At 34.6% G+C, this 17,658-nt stretch overlaps 1 protein-coding gene across 1 annotated transcript in view; it reads left to right on the forward strand.

Moving 5' to 3' along the window:
* ITGA4 (integrin subunit alpha 4) overlaps positions 1–17,658 on the forward strand; it is a 31,451-nt gene that overhangs the window by 12,072 nt on the left and 1,721 nt on the right. Inside the window, exons 11-25 of the mRNA XM_072342369.1 lie at positions 740–834; positions 1,200–1,290; positions 2,553–2,598; positions 2,963–3,117; positions 4,394–4,548; positions 7,529–7,678; positions 8,268–8,344; positions 10,955–11,105; positions 11,784–11,882; positions 12,340–12,419; positions 12,794–12,880; positions 14,092–14,182; positions 14,878–14,985; positions 15,681–15,800; positions 17,145–17,264. Of these exons, the coding sequence (XP_072198470.1) occupies positions 740–834; positions 1,200–1,290; positions 2,553–2,598; positions 2,963–3,117; positions 4,394–4,548; positions 7,529–7,678; positions 8,268–8,344; positions 10,955–11,105; positions 11,784–11,882; positions 12,340–12,419; positions 12,794–12,880; positions 14,092–14,182; positions 14,878–14,985; positions 15,681–15,800; positions 17,145–17,264 (1,625 nt within the window). The remainder of the gene's footprint in view (positions 1–739; positions 835–1,199; positions 1,291–2,552; positions 2,599–2,962; positions 3,118–4,393; positions 4,549–7,528; positions 7,679–8,267; positions 8,345–10,954; positions 11,106–11,783; positions 11,883–12,339; positions 12,420–12,793; positions 12,881–14,091; positions 14,183–14,877; positions 14,986–15,680; positions 15,801–17,144; positions 17,265–17,658) is intronic.

Below are 17,658 nucleotides of genomic sequence, written 5' to 3' on the forward strand. Positions count from 1 at the left end.
TCTTTGTGAATGAAAAGTCACCATTAATGATTTGCATGGGTGAATTTTAAGATGCTTTAATTAATTTCCTCCTGCTTTTTGGTCAATGTCCTCTGGCTATTTGAACCCTGGAGCTTTTTGTAGCTGTTTTGGTAGGGCCTGTTAAGTGTTGCTTTGTTTGCTTGTGTATTTTTTTGTTGACAGACTGTTCAGTGATTAAATCAAGTGTGTTTAAAATGTACTCCTTTGTACAGACTGCCTTCATTTCCATGTTAAATGCCCATTCATTCTTCTTATCAGCTGTTAAAGACCTATCACAGAAAAATACATTGTTCATTTTAGTTATTAAGACCACTACTTGTGCTTTAGTTGTTTAGTCCATTTGGAAATTGCAGAGTGCAGGAAAATCATAATAGTTTCAAGAACACAAACAGTTGTTTTTCAAGACAACATTTTTTGCTACTCTCTATGATAACCTCTTAAGGGCCAAATTCAGAAATGGTAAGAAGAGACTTTGTATTGCACAAAATTAATGGCTGGTTAGCCCTTATTTTTCAGAAAGGCAGTACTTCAGTCAGAGTCACATACTGAACTTGTCTATATTGTTTCCAATTCCCTTCATCTTTAGCATTTGCTTTTGAATTCAGGCAAATAAATGTGTTCTGATATGGCGGGCACTGTGGTTTGGATTTTTTTAACTGCATTTTGTTCATGCTTCTGAGTCAAATGTTGACTGTTATAATTGTTTTTTTCCCCACAGATGTAGCAATTGGGGCTCCACAAGAAGATGATCTAAAAGGAGCTATTTATATATACAATGGCAGGGAAGATGGAATAACTCCATCATTTTCACAGGTATGATTGTTATCAATCCAGAAATAAATAAATAATAATAATTTAAAAAATCAACCCTTAAGTTTAGATTCAAGATGCTTTTCCTCTTAATTTAACATTTAGTAATTTAAAAGACTCCAGAATTTTTTTACACAAACTGTGATTTCTAGTCATAATATAACCTTCACATAAAATAAAAATGGTTTAGAGGTTTGTGAGATATAGCATTTACAGCAGTGGAAGAATATTACTTTTAGAGGTACGCTTCCACTTCTGAAAGCACGTCTGCTTTCAGAAGCAGGGCGGTTGTGCCACCTACTTGCATTGCATATTGTAATACAAATGTTACTTTCCAAGAATAATTTTCTTTTCTTTTTCCTCCTTAGAGAATACAAGCACAGGAAGTCAGTACTTCTTTAAGCATGTTTGGACAGTCCATAGCAAGTGGTATTGATGCAGATAACAATGGTTATCAAGGTGATTTAAACAACTGTGATTATTTCATTTTAAAAGAGAACAAGTTCATACAGGACAACTTCACCACTACTTATTACTCTTAACAGAAGAAAGTATGTTATTAATATGATATCATCTTGCATTTTGGGAAGAAAAGAAGTGAAGATGAAGACAAGCACTTTTTATGGTCATCTAAATGTTACTGAAGATATAAAAGAAAGATTTAAAAGCAAGATCATAGTACCCAAGAGAAAGTAAAATATGATTTTTAGTTTTTACTGGATTCATTTCATTAGCTAATGAAATGAAGTGAGCTAATTTGGGTACTGGAAGCACATCTGTTGGCTAGCCTAGTGTGCTAACCTAAAAATCCCTCTGGTCTTCATGTGGTATGGAACCTGCTAGGAGTCAGTGAGCTCAGCAACGCTAAGTCTGTGCATGGCATACATTAACCTGACTCAGGGCTCACGGCTTTGGATTAGAACTGTTGTGGACACAGAAGTGCTAATTTTGTGTAAAAACTCTTTGCTTTATGTATATTGTTACAATGCTCTGCCATTGTACAGATAGACATTATGTCAGTTCATTATTATGTTAAAGCATAAAGTTCCTATGAACTGCACGTTTTAAGCTCTCGGCTTATGTAAACAGAAACATCATTCAGCTTGAATTTGTAATGCTGGGTTAAGAGGTAGTGCACATGTCATGTGCTCTCAGCTCACCTACTCATAACTGATTAGCAAGTCACATCCTAACATTATTTAGGTTCATCTAACATGTACTTCTGCTACCTCATCTGAGAGGTATATGTATGTTTTTCCTTATTACATTAGTACTTTTCTGTTTAATTGGAATAAATTATATATTTTCTAGTTCTGCCAAATTTTATGTGTAATTTTAGACATGGTACATACGTAGTAGTATAATTGAATTGTTTTATATATGTGTGTGCATAGTATAGTAAAACTATAGATTTGGGTTTAAAAGAAGGCACATGACTTCTGTTTATCTGAATTGCATTTCCGCGTCAGCTGCTTAAATTCGGAATAGAAATCAGATCATCCCATTGCAGATACCTGCAAGTCCAACAAATGGCCAGGGGACAAGTATTTGAGCAATCATCTTCTGTATAGAGAAGCATGCCATATGCAAACCTCCTAACAAATAAAGGACAAGTCTTTTTTAAATGTTGCCAAAAGATGAGTATGCTACATAACAATTGTAACTGAGAAGTAATTCCTGATGAGAATTTAATCTTGTTGATCTCCTTTTTTTTCATGCAGATATAGCAGTTGGTGCATTTCTATCTGATTCTGCTGTGGTGTTGAGGTGAGGCTACTGCATTTTAGTGCATTTGAAGAACATAGCGTAACTGTATTCTGTAAAATGCAATTAAAAAAAAAAAATACTAGCAGATTGCAACCTCATTATATTGTTCTTGGTGTCCTCAACTTCAGTCATTTGGCTCCAGAATGCTATACATGAAACATTTAAGTAAACACTTTGATGAGAAAGAAAAACTATTCTGAAATTTCTCAAGGCAACAAATACTTTGCATACAGTTACTTAGATTCTTTAAAATGATAATACTAAAACATAAAAATATGCTGTTAGAAATTCCTTTGGGTTCTTCAGAGATTGTGTAAGTTATTTCTGAAGCATTTCGTGAATACTGATGCTTCTGTATTCATAGAACAAAACCGGTGATAATCATTGAAGCTTCCTTAAAACACTTGAAGTCAATAAATCGAACTAATTTGAACTGCATCGAAAATGATCAGCCTGCCATCTGTATGAACCTGGAGATATGCTTTACCTACACAGGACGAGAAGTACCTGGTAATATTGGTAAGCTACTTCCCATTTATGTATTCATTTGGAATGCATGCATTTGCAAAACAATGCTATGGTATTTAATGAGTAATGCTGTTAACTGATCTGAGTTCAGGATTAAATGAAAAACTATAAAAGATGGATGTCCAGCCATGACTTGTAAAAAAATCTGAAAATGGCACATCCTTACTAGGACAGTTTGAGCTATGTGTCATGTAACAGTTAGTGATGCCAAAAAGGTGAGGAGGCATCATGGTGAGGGTGAAAGTGGAACTCCAAGTAGTCTATTGCATGCACAATGTAACCTAAGTATGTAGTGATAACTGGTAACTAATTGTTAGCTACCTCACTAGTTTGTGGCAACACTAAATCTTTCCCCTAGGGTTGCATATAAACATTTCACAATATTTTCACAGAGATTCTGCAGCAGTACTGAAAATGGTACTGTGGATATACAATTTCCAGTAGCTATCTAGGCTTATGTAATAGCAATGTGATTAAATTCCAGCTTGTAGCTCTGAACTGCATTGTAGCGATTTTGTTCCAGATGGTCATTTTAATGCATCATTTTAATATGTTTGTGAGTAAGATAGTAGGCCACGATGACTTACAAAAAAACAGAGTATTCTGTGAACACCTTATTTATAAGCTTACATATGCTCTAGGATACAGTCATAGAATCATGGAACCATAGAATGGCTTGAATTAGAAGGAACCTTCATGATCACCTAGTTACTACCCTCTGCCGTGGCAGTGCTGCTCCCCATTCAACCTGGCCTTGAGCACCTCCAAGGATGGGGCACCACAGCTTCTCTGGGTAGCTGTGCCAGTACCTCACCACCCTCTGATTAAAGAACTTCCTCCTAACACCTAATCTGCATCTTCTCTCTTTCAGTGTACAGCCTTATCTTACCCCTGCCAGACCATGTAAGAAGTTGGTCTCCCTCATGGTATATGAAATCAAATTACTTAAAGCTTCCACACAAGAATCTGTTATCATTTAGAAAAACATTCCAGAGAATACATGTAATGGTAAACTGTAAAGTTCCAAGTTCATATATTTTAAAAATCATATTTATTGTGAATGATGGGCATTCAAACCGGACTACTCTTGCAGCATTTGAATGTAAAACTTAACAACTTAGAACTTTTAAGTGGAGCATTTTAAGATTGATATTACGGAACATAATTAAGGGACTGAATAAAAAAATGTGATTTTGTCATAAATTCATAGACATTACTGTACTTAAAGTTTTTATAACTTTTATGTTCCTTATTTTTTATTTTGCAGAAATGTTTTATAATCTGAGCGTTGACGTGAAGAGAAAAGTGGATACACAAGCAAGATTTTATTTTTCTGCCAATGGAACATCTGATACAACCTCTGGAAGTATAAAGATCTACAGAAAAAATATTGCCTGCAAAGGTCATCCAGCATTTATGAGGGTAACGTAATTTTCAGTACATATTGCTCTGTAAATTCACTGTTTTCTTTTGAAAAATATACCTACTGAAAAAAAACTTGTTTTATTTGCAGTGGCATCACATAATTTCTAAGTAAAATACTGGTGTTCATAACTTCTACAATTGATACCTTTTAGTTCTGTTGCTTATTTGGCTTTCTACAGGCAAGTCAGTGTGCCTGCTATCTCATCTGTCAGAGAAAGTGTGTGCAATAATTATCATCACATTAACAAAGTAGGACATGAGTGTTTTTTGACTTTTTTTTCTACCCTTCTATGGATGATGGATTTTGGCCAGTTTCTAGCAACTAAATAGGTTTGGTGTGACATACATTTTCCATGGAGTAGGAAGAGCACTCACGGGAATTCCATGAATGACTTTATAGCTGAACGATGTGAAAAACATGCACTGTGCCTACAGACTGATCTGTATCTCCCTACTCCTTTGCTCACAGAAGTGAATCCTGTACAAATGTATGCCCTCCTGGGAATCTCAGTGTCTATCTTGGACAGTGTCATGAATGTGGTTTCCATTCTCTGTGTATGAACTTGTACAGCCAACTTTGTTGTGGAAGGAGCCTACTGGTAGAATTTCTTCAGAGGAGAAGCCACAGAGACAGCAGCGCTGTCACAGTGGTGGGCATTTAGCAGGAGGTTCTGACTTAAAAAAAATGAGTTAGTACAAATATAGTCAGTAAGACTCTAACACCAGTAGTAGCCTCTAAGTCAGTTGGAGAAGTGAAATGCAGTATTCAGGCTTGGTATATCCCTCTGAATTATGAATGAATAACCCATCTTAAAAGCAAGAGCTGCAGTCCAAAGACAACATTTTTAAGGCCTTTCATGGAACAAGCAAAAAATACAGTGATTCAATCTATCAAACATCTTAGAAGTTAGCCCTCTCCAGCAAAAATTGGAGAGCTATTGAGAGACATTTGAAGTCCTAATATATAAACGAACAATAAAATCTACTGGATAAAGAGGAATTACACTTTACTAAACCTCAGGAAAAAAATTAAAGATAATCTCCTGTAAGAGAGATTACCTTAGAAGGAAAATGATTCTTTAAAGAAATATTAAGGACAGGTATATTTAGATGTAAGGAAAAAAGGGGTAATAAAATAATGATGAAGCTTCCTTGGCCTTTTCTTTAAAATCCTCGAGGTAGCAATTTCATGACCTTTTAGAATAAACATCTGCTAGGATGACTGATGCAGCTGATCCTGCACAGAGGCTGGGAATCTGACATAATCTTCTACAGCTATGAAAATGCTACATGTATTTTTGACTCTTACTTCTGGTGTTTGGGTTTTGTTTTTTTTGTTTTTTTGTTTTTGTTGTTGTTTTGTTTTGTTTTTGGGGGGGTTATTTGTTTGTTTTTTTAAAAGATGTCATTAGAAGCTTCATGATAAAAGTTCAGGTAGATGGGAAGCTTGTGTTACCTCTTGGAAAATTGCCTAGATGCATCTCAACTGGTAGCTGTACCTAAATGAAGCTTCTTAAAGGAGCAGTGGCAAATTGCCCACTTTTTAGAAACATTGTATAGACTTAAAGAGGACTGACTGGCAGCTGACCGCCTACAGATTGCCATGCCAGCATCAGCACATATTTATGTGGAAAGAATGATATGTTTGGCCCATCAGTTCCCATAATCTATCATTAACATCTTTTCCTCCATACAGTTCAGTTTTTTCCCAATTTTTAATTAATTGCATTAAAAAGCATCTCCATCCACCCACTGAGGTTTCTGTATGAAAACTTGTGTGATGCTCCTAGAATTAAGTGTAAATGTCCATCAAGCACAGTTCTTACAAGAAACCATGTGCATTTTGTATATTTTAAGTGAAGAGTAACTAATAACCAATTAATATACTGAAAATAATATAAAGCAGATGCAGAGAAGACCCTGTGGAAAATTATGAATTAGATTTCATTTGATTTGGTGAAATTAAGCTTGCAGCTAAGAATTAAAGTAGTGGCCATGTGGCAAGACAATCAGTGTCTATCTTGTGTTCTTAGGGAGTAATTTAGTCAGGTTTGCTCTTGTTAGTGTTCAGTGCTTCAAGCGGCTTAGTTTTTACAAGTAGACAGTTTGGGTTCTGATCTCCAACATTCTTGCACAGTCAAGGTTTCATATGAAGGTGTACTTGACTGAGTAATTTAATCTCCTTAACATGGAGCAGGAAACACAAAGGCAGAAAAATAAAACATCACTGTGAACAGATTTAGTGGTACTGGAAGAGAACTCCTTTCGATTTAATACAAAAATATTCATTGATATTTAACTTTCTGCCTTTTAGCCCTGTATAGTTGGAATAATACAAGTGTATAGTTGGAATTACAGAGTAAACAGATAGCCAGAGGATATCCAAGAAAAGACTCACCAGTGCTGAGGCCTTCAGTTGAGATGGATGCTCACCAATATTGAGGCTCACCACAAAAACTCCAAAAAGAGATGCTACCTTAGTGGTGGTCAGCCCTTAAATGGGATCTAGGAGAGGTGGAGGCAAGGTCCACTCCTTCTGGGAGCAGCTGAATTACCTTCACCTGTGCTCCCACAGCTGACTTGTCACTTGCCTCAGATGGTTAATCAGCAGTTCAGGCTGTGATCAACAGTTTCCCCTTCAAGCCTACTTTTACCTGCTTTTGTACTTCAGTAGAACAAGGCAGCATTGTTGATGGATGTAGATCACTATTCAATTAGAATTTTTCTAATAAAAGAATGTGTTTTGAAATGCCTGATGCTATCGGTGAATGTATTATGGTTGTCTGCATTTCTGGTTAACTCTTTCATTGATGAGGACATCTGGAACAATATTTAAACTGTATGACATAGGAAATTATTTTACATGTAAAAAACAATAAGTGATCCTGTTTTACATGGTTCTAAGGCTCCTCATAATTTCTAAAACATATGCATACATGTCTATATGATTAACTTATTAGGTTTCCAATTTTCATAGAAAGATGTAAGGGATATCTTGACTCCTGTACATGTTGAAGCAAGTTATCATCTCGGGCAGCATATTCTACAGAAAAGAGACACTCAAGAATTTTCTCCACTCCAACCTGTTCTTCAAAGGAAGAAACAAAAAGATATAATAAAAAGCAAGGTTAGTATGTGATGTCTTCTTTCAAATGCAATAAGTAAACGTTCAAATTTTAATCTTCAATTAAAAGAAGCTTCATGCAAAATTTTGACACACTTTGTTTTAGGAGCCACAGAAGTAGAAACAGGAAGTTGCTGAACATAGTGATGGGATATAAATGTACTCTGTGGCATAGTGATAATCAAGGCACAGACACAAACAACTCTCGGTATCTCTAGTCTCATCACCCCTGCAGTTTGATAAGTTGAGTTTGTATAGTAGAGCTTCTCTTGCAAGAGTTACTGTTGTATCATGGAAGAGACTTCAGAAACCTCAGTTCTGGATCCTTTAAAATGCTCTGCACTTTTAATGTACTACTTTTAAAATAAGCTGAATGTGAACCGCTGGTTTAATGGTGAGAGATTAAACATGAGCTTGGAATGCCTCTCTGTAGCTGTTGGTGCACAGAATATGTTTGCAAAATGGCAAATCATAATCTATTCTAGGATCAAGGGCCATTAGCCAATTCCATATACTTTGTAACAACATGATACGTTCCTTTTTAAATGTCTTCTTTTCTGTTTCTTTGGTTTTGTTTTTGGTCTTTTTATAGTTTGTTTTTGCAAGAATTTGTTCCCAAGAAAACTGCTCTGCTGACTTGAGAGTTTCTGGAAAAGTTTCTTTTCCAAAGTAAGTATGGATTTGATTGTATCTAAATTGTTCTTTATTCTCTTGAATGTTAATAAAATTAATTTCCAAAAGTAGGCAATGAACTCTCTGAAAAACATATAGGGAAGAAAACTCAGTTTAGTTAAAGAATATTAAAATCATAAATCTTCCTGGAAATGTAACAGAAATGTACCTAATTAAAGAACTATTCTTGCATAATTAGAAGACTTTACAGCTCATAAACTAGCATCAATTTGACAAAAGGTACACTTGTATTCCATGCTTCATACATAAGCATGCTAAGAAAAAGGGCACAGTGTACATTCAGACCTCATAATCACAGATAAATTGACATTCTCAGTTACTTCTGCAGCTTTTACAAAGATGCTGTGCTTACACTGCACAAGGAAGATTCTTCAGTTTTCTACTAAGGCCTTTCAATAATAAATGAAGTGGTTCCTTCTGTTCATTTACCTAAGAATATAACCATCTTCAGTTTCATACTGCTGCAATACCAAATGGTTGAGTATTCTGCAAGGTTTAGCCTCTTTTTCTGTTTATGAATTAGCTTTTAAAAAACAATTTTGTTTGATTAATTTATTTTTTCCATTTACAGACCGTTTTTCTTCGAGATCTCCTTTAATGTTTCAGTTTTTCTCATTCCTTCCAAATAGGGATCATGTTTAAATCCTGTAATTATGCAATATCATTAATGCACTTCCAAAATATTTAAATAAAATTATTATTATCTTGAAGGATCTCTGTAACACCAAGCCATTCTTTAAGATATATACTTCTTTTTAAAGTCGTCTTTAGAAAGTTTGAAGCTGTGTAGCCTCATTTGCATTCAACATAGATATTAATGGTTAGATTTTTAAGTTAAATTTTATCTTCACAACCTTTTACCTTATTCAGGATTGTACTCTGATGTAATAAAATGAGCTGACTTTATGCAAAACAAAAAAACAGTACCTGTTGTGAATCTCAGGTTGTAAGGTACTTTGTGTGAGACTTGGATTTTCTTGTGTAGTTTATCACTTTTAAGTTTAAAATTAATTGCACTTTAATCAAGATACAAGGTTTATCTCACAGAACATCCTCAAATGACACAAAACAATGACAGCTAACACATAATGCTGATTAATCACACATGGGTGATCCTGAGCACAAGCTCTTTCATCTCCATAGATTTCAGAACAAGATTACTGTATTTTTCCTACTCTGACATGTAGCCTATAGTGTGAGCCTAAAGCCCTTTCATTTTCTTAAGCATTGAAGTTTTTTTGTTTACAATGATCATAAACTTCTCAGAAAGAAAGATTGTGCAGCATTTCCATTTGTGATAAGTGCTTCAAAGATCTAAGAAAGGAAAACAGATTACAACCTACCTGCTTAGCATTAGGTACCAGTAGCAGCTTTTCAGTGTAAATAAATAGGTTAAATATCTTGATAAAGTGTGAAGTATCACCTTAAATTGCATTGTGCCACTGGTATCTCGATTAAAAACTAGTTAGCTGTGAGGCATTAATTTATTTTGTCTAGACAGAACACATTCATTATCCTTGAACAGCAAAGCAAACACTTTTAGTCTTAAAAGAATGAAATCAAATAGGGGCATTGATGTAATGCTTTACTTACTTGCCTAATTATGAGTCTTCATGTATACACTATCATGTTTTGTTTAAATTGCTCAGATTTTGGCCTGCTCTGTAAATTTCTAGTCCACATCATGCATTTTTTAATGATGAATGAAATATGATTACCAAGGAAAAGATCTGGTTCAGCTTTGTTGTTGTCCCAGATGTGCACCTGGTGCTTTTGTGTACTTCTATGTTAAGCTAGGAGGCATCTTTGTGACAGTGTGTTGTTAATGAGCTTGGCTTTAATGCATATAAGAAGACTGAATGGTAAGCATATAACGAGTAAAATAACTTAAAAATTTAACCTAAATTTAATCAAGCTACAGAAATGTTAACATTGTATTTCTCTTTAATTCGCTTTTGTCTTGGAACCTATCTGCTTATGCAGTGCTTTTACCTTCTGTTGCTTGTCTAAGTGCCAGCTTCTTTCCCAAAGGTGTTCAGTGACTAATGCTTTGGTTTCAAGCCAGAATATCTGATAAATGTCTATTTCTAGGCAACGCTTCTACAAGTCTTAATTAAACTTTAATGTCAAGCTGAAGTTTACTTTTAGACCCTCACAGGGTGTCTGTACTTGTTACATGATTATAGAACATCGTATGGATCATAAGATAGGTGTGATCACCTACCCTCCTTGTGACCTGTGTCATATTGAGCAGATTTTGAAATAACAACTGAAAATAGCATAGTAGGAGCACATTGCTATTCTTTTTTTTGAGAAAAGGCCCTATCCTGTAAAAGCCATAAGCGCGAGGTAAAGCCCTTCACGTTAATAGCCTCAGGCTTTCAAAGGCATGGTAGTGAGCTGACCATCATTTAATTGCTTTTGTTCCTTCAGGTAAGAGGACTGAGTGAACACCTTAGTGATTTCCAGCTCAGGCTTTTTCAGAACCAGATGAGATTAACAAAAGGAGCAGGAGAAAAAAAAAACATTTTTGCATATAAACTATATATACAATTATTTTTCACTGGTATTGTGATTATTTTATAGGCCTCACGATAAGAAAAGGTACCTTGTTGTTGGAAGTACGAAGACTTTGTTGTTGAACATTTCTCTGCACAATGCTGGAGATGATGCATATGAAACTGTCCTCCACATTCAGTTCCCTAAAGGCCTTTATTTCATCCGAGTTCCGGACTTGGTAAGGACAAGAAAATCTGCCAAACAGTAATCCTTTGATATTCTTATTTCTCAGCCAGGCATTTTCCAAATATGGTGATGAATCTTTGAGTGTCTTCAGATACTGAGAATTAATCCCTCACACAAATTCAGAAAGCTGACAAAACTGCTTCTCAAGTTCTTATATTTCAACCTTTCTAAACCACAGAATAGGTGTGATTTAATCAGTGTAGGTCACGTTTAAAATCATTTCAACAACCAGATGTGGTAACAATAACAAGAAAAGTTTGGTTTCTACATATATTTTCATATTTTATTGCAAATTTTGGTCTGATCACATTTCTAGTGATCTGAAAAACTCTTAAATCAGATCTTTTTCAGTCTTATGAATAAGTCACAGATCTCATTGTTTTCTTTTCCTGGCCTCTTAAAATAACTGATCCCGCAGTATTCTGTGTAAAATGACAACTTAAATATCTCAGTTTCTCTGATGACAAACAAAACTTGAAGTAATATGATGCATTAATCAATGCGAGTATGTGTGAAAGAAGTCTTGAATGCTACGATTATTCTGTATATTTTTAAATGGTATTCTTATTCTGTACATTTTGTCAAGACAATACAAACACAATTTTAGTCCATACATGCGATTTGAAGTGCCTGAAAGTAACTATTTTATTTTAATTTTCCTTAATTTTAGGAAGAAAAACAGATACACTGTGAAGTATTAGACAAAGATATTCATGCAGTGAAACTTGAGTGCAGTGTTGGTTACTTATATGTAGATCAAAAGTCAAAGGTAAGCTTTACCTAAAGTTTCTGCTTTAAAAACACTCTGAATATGTTAACAGGATTTTCAGGAAAAATAAAAATGTTTTGAAAAATCTTTCACTCACTCCAAACTACTGTTTCTTGTGATGTTGATATCTGCTGGAATATTCTCTGGCTAAAGTCAATCAGGGATAACATTCTTTTAATTATGTATCACTTCATGGTGGTTAACTTTCTAGACAAATAAATTGACTAAAGCTACGAACAAATTTTTTAGACAAAAAGGAGTGGAAGATGCAAAATAAAATAAAATAAAAAATAAAATAAAATAAAATAAATTACTTAGTCCTTAATTTTTTTTTTAGAAAGAGCAAGAAATTCTAGATGAGCTTAATAAAATATTTTAATTAAAAATGTGTTAAGATACACTGGCATTTAAAAAAGGATTTGGGGGTTGGTTTTTTTCTTTTTTTGTTGTTCTTCAGCTGGATTTCAGTTTCCCTTTGGATGCGAGCTCTTTCACCAGAGCAGATGACGACCTCAACATCATCATTAATGTTAGCTGGTAAAGTCTAATAAAAATTGTGTGCTTAAAATTATTCGTAGCTTTTCAAAACAGAACTGAGAAAACTGAAAAGACTTATTGAAGCACAACTGCATGAAAGCACATGCACTATAAGATTCTTTAGGAAAATGGAAATTACAAAATAATAATAATAATAATAATTTTTAAAAAATCACAAAAACAGATGTTTAAGTAATAAGCAGGTTTATGTATGCCTGTTACAAATCTCTTCTTTTTTAGTGTCTGATGTGTTGTTAACAATGAAATGTTGGGGCTCTTAAGAAGATGAATGATGTTTAATATTTGTTTATAGAAATAACATATAGCATGTGATGATGCATTCTACACTGATTTTTCACTCATGGTTTTTACAGCAAAAATGAAGATGAGCACATGTTACTGGATAACGTGGTAACTGTAGCTGTACCTCTGAAGTATGAGATTGAGTTAAATACTCATGGGTAAGTCAGCTCTTACTTTACCTGCATATCTATAAAACTGTTGTCTTGGATCTGTTCTGAGTTCCCACAGCTTTGAAGCAGAATTGTGAGGTAGCTGAAAAATCATGGGACTGAGAAGGTACAGCTATCCTGTAGTCTGCCCCACACCCTTCTAATCTTCATTTTCTATTACTGTGAGATGAGATCAATAATATCTATGTTGCTCTGAGCTTGTCTCTTAATTGACTGATATTTCTTAAGAACTAGAATATTTTTGGTAGAATTATTCCTTTAATAAGAAGCATAGCAGTTCTATTCCATTTTATTTAAACAAAGTTCCTTTGAAAACTGAAGAACTGGACATGATGATTACTTCAGTTTCTACAAAAAATCTGAAATACACTGTGAACGAAGCACTGAAATTCTGATTCTTTAAAATGTACAGTATCTCACTTGCATGAGAAACTACACTGAAGGACATAATCATGCACATAAAGTCATGAAAGAATCATGAAAACCTGCACAAACAGGGTCTTACACACTGAATATGATAAATGAATGTTAATCTAAGAACCAAAATAGATATTCTATCAATTATTCCAGGAACAGATGGCATCAGTTACTAATTCTAACACAGTGAGTTTTGCAGCTGTATTTTACTTGACTATCCAATTAAATGTCTCAGGAAGAAAACATGAAGATGTATCAGACTTACATAGCAACTTTCTCTTTATGCTTTGTTATCTTGATCCCCTGGAACAAATGCTCTGGAGTTCTTGAATATGCAATCAATTTTTGAAAACTTAAGATGGAGATGAAGATAACAGAACTGAAAGTGTACTGTTAAGGAAATATAAGGTGCTTCAGGTGGATGCTGAAGAGAAGTGTAATCATTTCTCACACCATCGTTCATTCTGTTCTGTCGATGCCATTTTCAGTGTGAAACCAGATTGTGATATTGTGTGTGCCTCAGATCCCTTGGTTTATGGGGACCGTGTTCTGGGTTTGTTGTGGCACATCCACAGAACATTGCTTTTTGTGAGCTTTTCTGATTTATTTGCCTTAAGTGGAAATAGTACAAAGGGAGGTTTCTACTTGGCGTTCCTGGCTTTACTGAACTAAAACCTTGAGTTATTCTTTTTTTGGCATCAGCCCTCTAGGACATCCCAGAGAAAAATAGTTATGCTAATGGTATATATCAAATCTATTAAGTACCTTCTAAACTGTTGTAGGTTTGTAACACCAGCTTCATTTGTTTATGGAACAAATGAGAATGCAGCATCAGTTACGTGTATGGAGGAGAATATCAACTTCACTTTCCATGTAAGTGCTTTTCTTTGTTACTCTATTATCCTTGGTTTGAAGAGTAATGCTTAGATTTTCAGTGCATATTAAAACATCTGCATGGTCAGTAAGTCTTTTGAAAGTACAAGGGCAAAAAGCAATTTTTAAGCATTAGGTGATGGAAAGTGGTTGTTAATCCCTCTTAGAACACTTTTATTTATTTAATTCTTTTTGCCTGGGCAATCTTCCACTGAATGATCAAACAAGAAGAAGCTTACAGAGACAAGATTGAAAGCGGTAGAGCAGTTCTGACTTTCCATTTCTGCCATTAAGAAACACTTAAAAATAAATTGTTTTATGGTAAGCAAATGAAACCAGGACCTACTTACAAGACAATCTGTAGGTATCAAGATTTGTCCCCAGTGGATTAAAAATCAGGAGACAGAAGTCTCTTACTTTCTTCTGGACGGCAGTACATATAACCTCAGGGCAGTTATCGCAAATACGCACCACTTACTCGTTGGGCTCAGAGAAACGAAGTATTCTGTAATCCTGCAGAATGAATTAAGTAGTCTTTATAAACATTTAAGCTCCTAGCAAAATCCAGTTTCATGACAGTGTAACAATGTAGGAGATACACTGTTCTGTGAAGTTCACATATTCATATACATGTATTTGTTACTTGAATAGCTACCTTGAATCAGAGCTTTAAACATAATGTTCTTCCCCAAAAGGTTATCAATGCAGGACCAAGCATGGCTCCAAATATAAACTTAGAGTTAATGATACCTAATGCTTTTCCACCCCATGACTTCAAATTATTCAACGTCATGGATATCAAGGTAAGCACACATTATTTAATACTTTACTATATCTATATGAATTCCGCGAATACTAGAAGCATAGCAGGACTTAGGTACTAAGTATGTATTCAATTTTTATTCCTGTCTTTCAATCCTACCTAATACCTTAGTTCTTAGTAGAGTGACACTGAGTTCAGTTGATTTATCTGTGCAAAGCCTGGTCTTTGGCATGCTTTTCTGTTTTGTGTTTTTCAATTCACTCCTGCTGTTAAGTACCAGAGTAAAGTCTATTTTTTCAATATATAAAAAAAGAATTTTTGCATTGAACAACTGCTTGAAGACTCTAGCCCATCCTTAGTTATTTCATATCAGAACATTTGTTGTTATGCACAACATATACTACAGTCTTTCCTTTGTAAAACATTAATATTCATCAGCTAAAAATCATCATCAGCTAAAATAGGGTACAGCAGATGCCTTATGTCTACAATGTCTCTATATATGCCTACAGTCACTGACTTGACTCAAATGAGCACAGAGTAACTCCAAGACCCTTTCTGGCTTATTAGGTTAAATAAGGGCTAGGATGATCTTCAACTCTGCATATTCAAGAAATCTAAACTTAAAAGTTATACTTTTTTTTTTTTTTTTTAGCTTCTTGCTTTTAAGAAATCTGTCTTCTGTCTAATATCTGATATTTAAAATCAAGCAGTGATTATTATTTTTATTTCCAGACAACAGTTGGAGAATGTTCCTACAATGAATATCCCAGAAATTGTAATGCAGCAGAAAAATCTGAAAACATATTGAAGGATGTTGTCACTTTCTTTTCAAAGCCTGCTAAAAGACAAATGGTAAGATCTATCTTTTAGCATCACTGGGAAATGAATGATTGTATGAATGAGCCTTAAGATAGCGGTATATATTTTATATAATGAGGTTACTAGAGCAGCCTTCCAAGGATTTGTGCTGGGACCTGTAATGTTTGACATGGTTGTAAGTGATTTAGTGAAAGAGGTGAGAACTGAGTGGGAATGCTTGATTAGCATCTTTCCAAAGTTGGAAAGGATAAAAATCACCTATGACAAACTAATGAAGTGTTATGTAACTGAATGAGTGGGCACACTGAACAGCAGATGAAATTTGGTGACAAATTGAGAATTATGCATATAGGAAAACAGTCTTTACTTATAAGAAGTATGCAGATAAACATTCTTTTTGCCTTTTCCAACAGCAAAAAACATCACCAAGTTCTTACTGAGGGATGTACTGAATGCTAAGAATATAAGTGAGTTCCAATAGAGGTTACAGAAGATAATGGGACTGAAAGTCATTGAATATTACTGAATAAACAGAAAAACATTTCTGTCTCAGGAAACTCCCTACTAAATATAGTTGGAAGACTGAGAGAATATCACATGTGTCTGGCCTGTTCAGCTTTATCCCTGTTGCAGTTCAGATACTTGATTTTGTAGCCCAAACCAGAATGGATGTTCTACTGTTACATTTTCAAGTATATGTTCTCACTGAAATCTCAGTGTCCTAGCGCTGAAGTACAGATTTAAGACTCTCATCTTAAAAGAAACTTGACCTATTTAAATATTTTTATGTAAGGTTTTAAGCAAGCACATTACAGGAATATCAAAGACTTCTCAAGAGTAACCCTGAACTAGAGAATCAAAATTATTTCTTTCAAATGAGGACTTAGGCATTGAGGCCTTGGACAAAAAATATAATCATGTAAAGGCTTGCTTTTCTTTCTTCTTCAGAATTGAGGGTAATAGTGCAAGCTTTCAGAGTATGAGTGTCCTCTTGCACTGCAGTATTTAAGAAATAGTTTTTAATATTTCTGATGCCAGGTATCATAAATCCATTGCCATATCTCATTTCTGACATTACTGTAAAACCATACATACAACCAATTCATTACAATTGTCATTTTTCTCGAAAAAGAACAGTCCTTTAAGGAAAATGACCTGTTGTGCTCTATAGCAATTAGATTGGTGCCTTGTATTGTTTCTTCATCACCAATGATGAACAGTTCATGGGTTAAGAGTGACAAGTGTCAGCTGAAAGCTACAACCCCTGACCTTTCAAGAACAAACAAGGAGCTTTTGTTTTACTCATTTCCTGAGTGTCTGTAGGTAAGGATATACAGCTGATAAACTCAAGCTTTAATCTTTCCCTCCCCTCTACAGTACTGTATGAAAAATGACAGCCTTTGTTTACAAATACACTGCAAGCTTGGAAACATGGAAAATGGAAAAGAAGCAACCATTCAGTTGCACCTGGAAGCTACTCCTTCACTTTTAGAAATGGTAACACATGAATTTTTCATATTTGAGAGGCATATTTCAAGGCTTACTTGTATTATTCTCTCCATCTAATTTCTAGATATTAATACAAGATCCTAATGACAGTAGATACATGTTCTTTGTTTTCAATTCTAGGTTTGAAGGTGAAAACCACTTAAAGATGTGTTTTAGATTATCACTTTAATTTATAGTATTTATCACTTTGCCTATTCTGGCTGGGTTATGTGGAATTTAATTCCAACTCATATTTGTGCTTTTCTAAGAAAAGCAGCCTGGATTTAGTGTTGTGTAAAACCCAACCAGGCTTCACTCCAGGTTCTGGTACTAATTTATTTTGTGATTAGAAAAAGGCATAAAAATGCCATGTGTGTTTGTGTGAGATTCTGTTTCTGTGAGC

Source organism: Excalfactoria chinensis, chromosome 7 (assembly GCF_039878825.1).
Source record: "Excalfactoria chinensis isolate bCotChi1 chromosome 7, bCotChi1.hap2, whole genome shotgun sequence".
NCBI classification, from domain to species: domain Eukaryota; kingdom Metazoa; phylum Chordata; class Aves; order Galliformes; family Phasianidae; genus Excalfactoria; species Excalfactoria chinensis.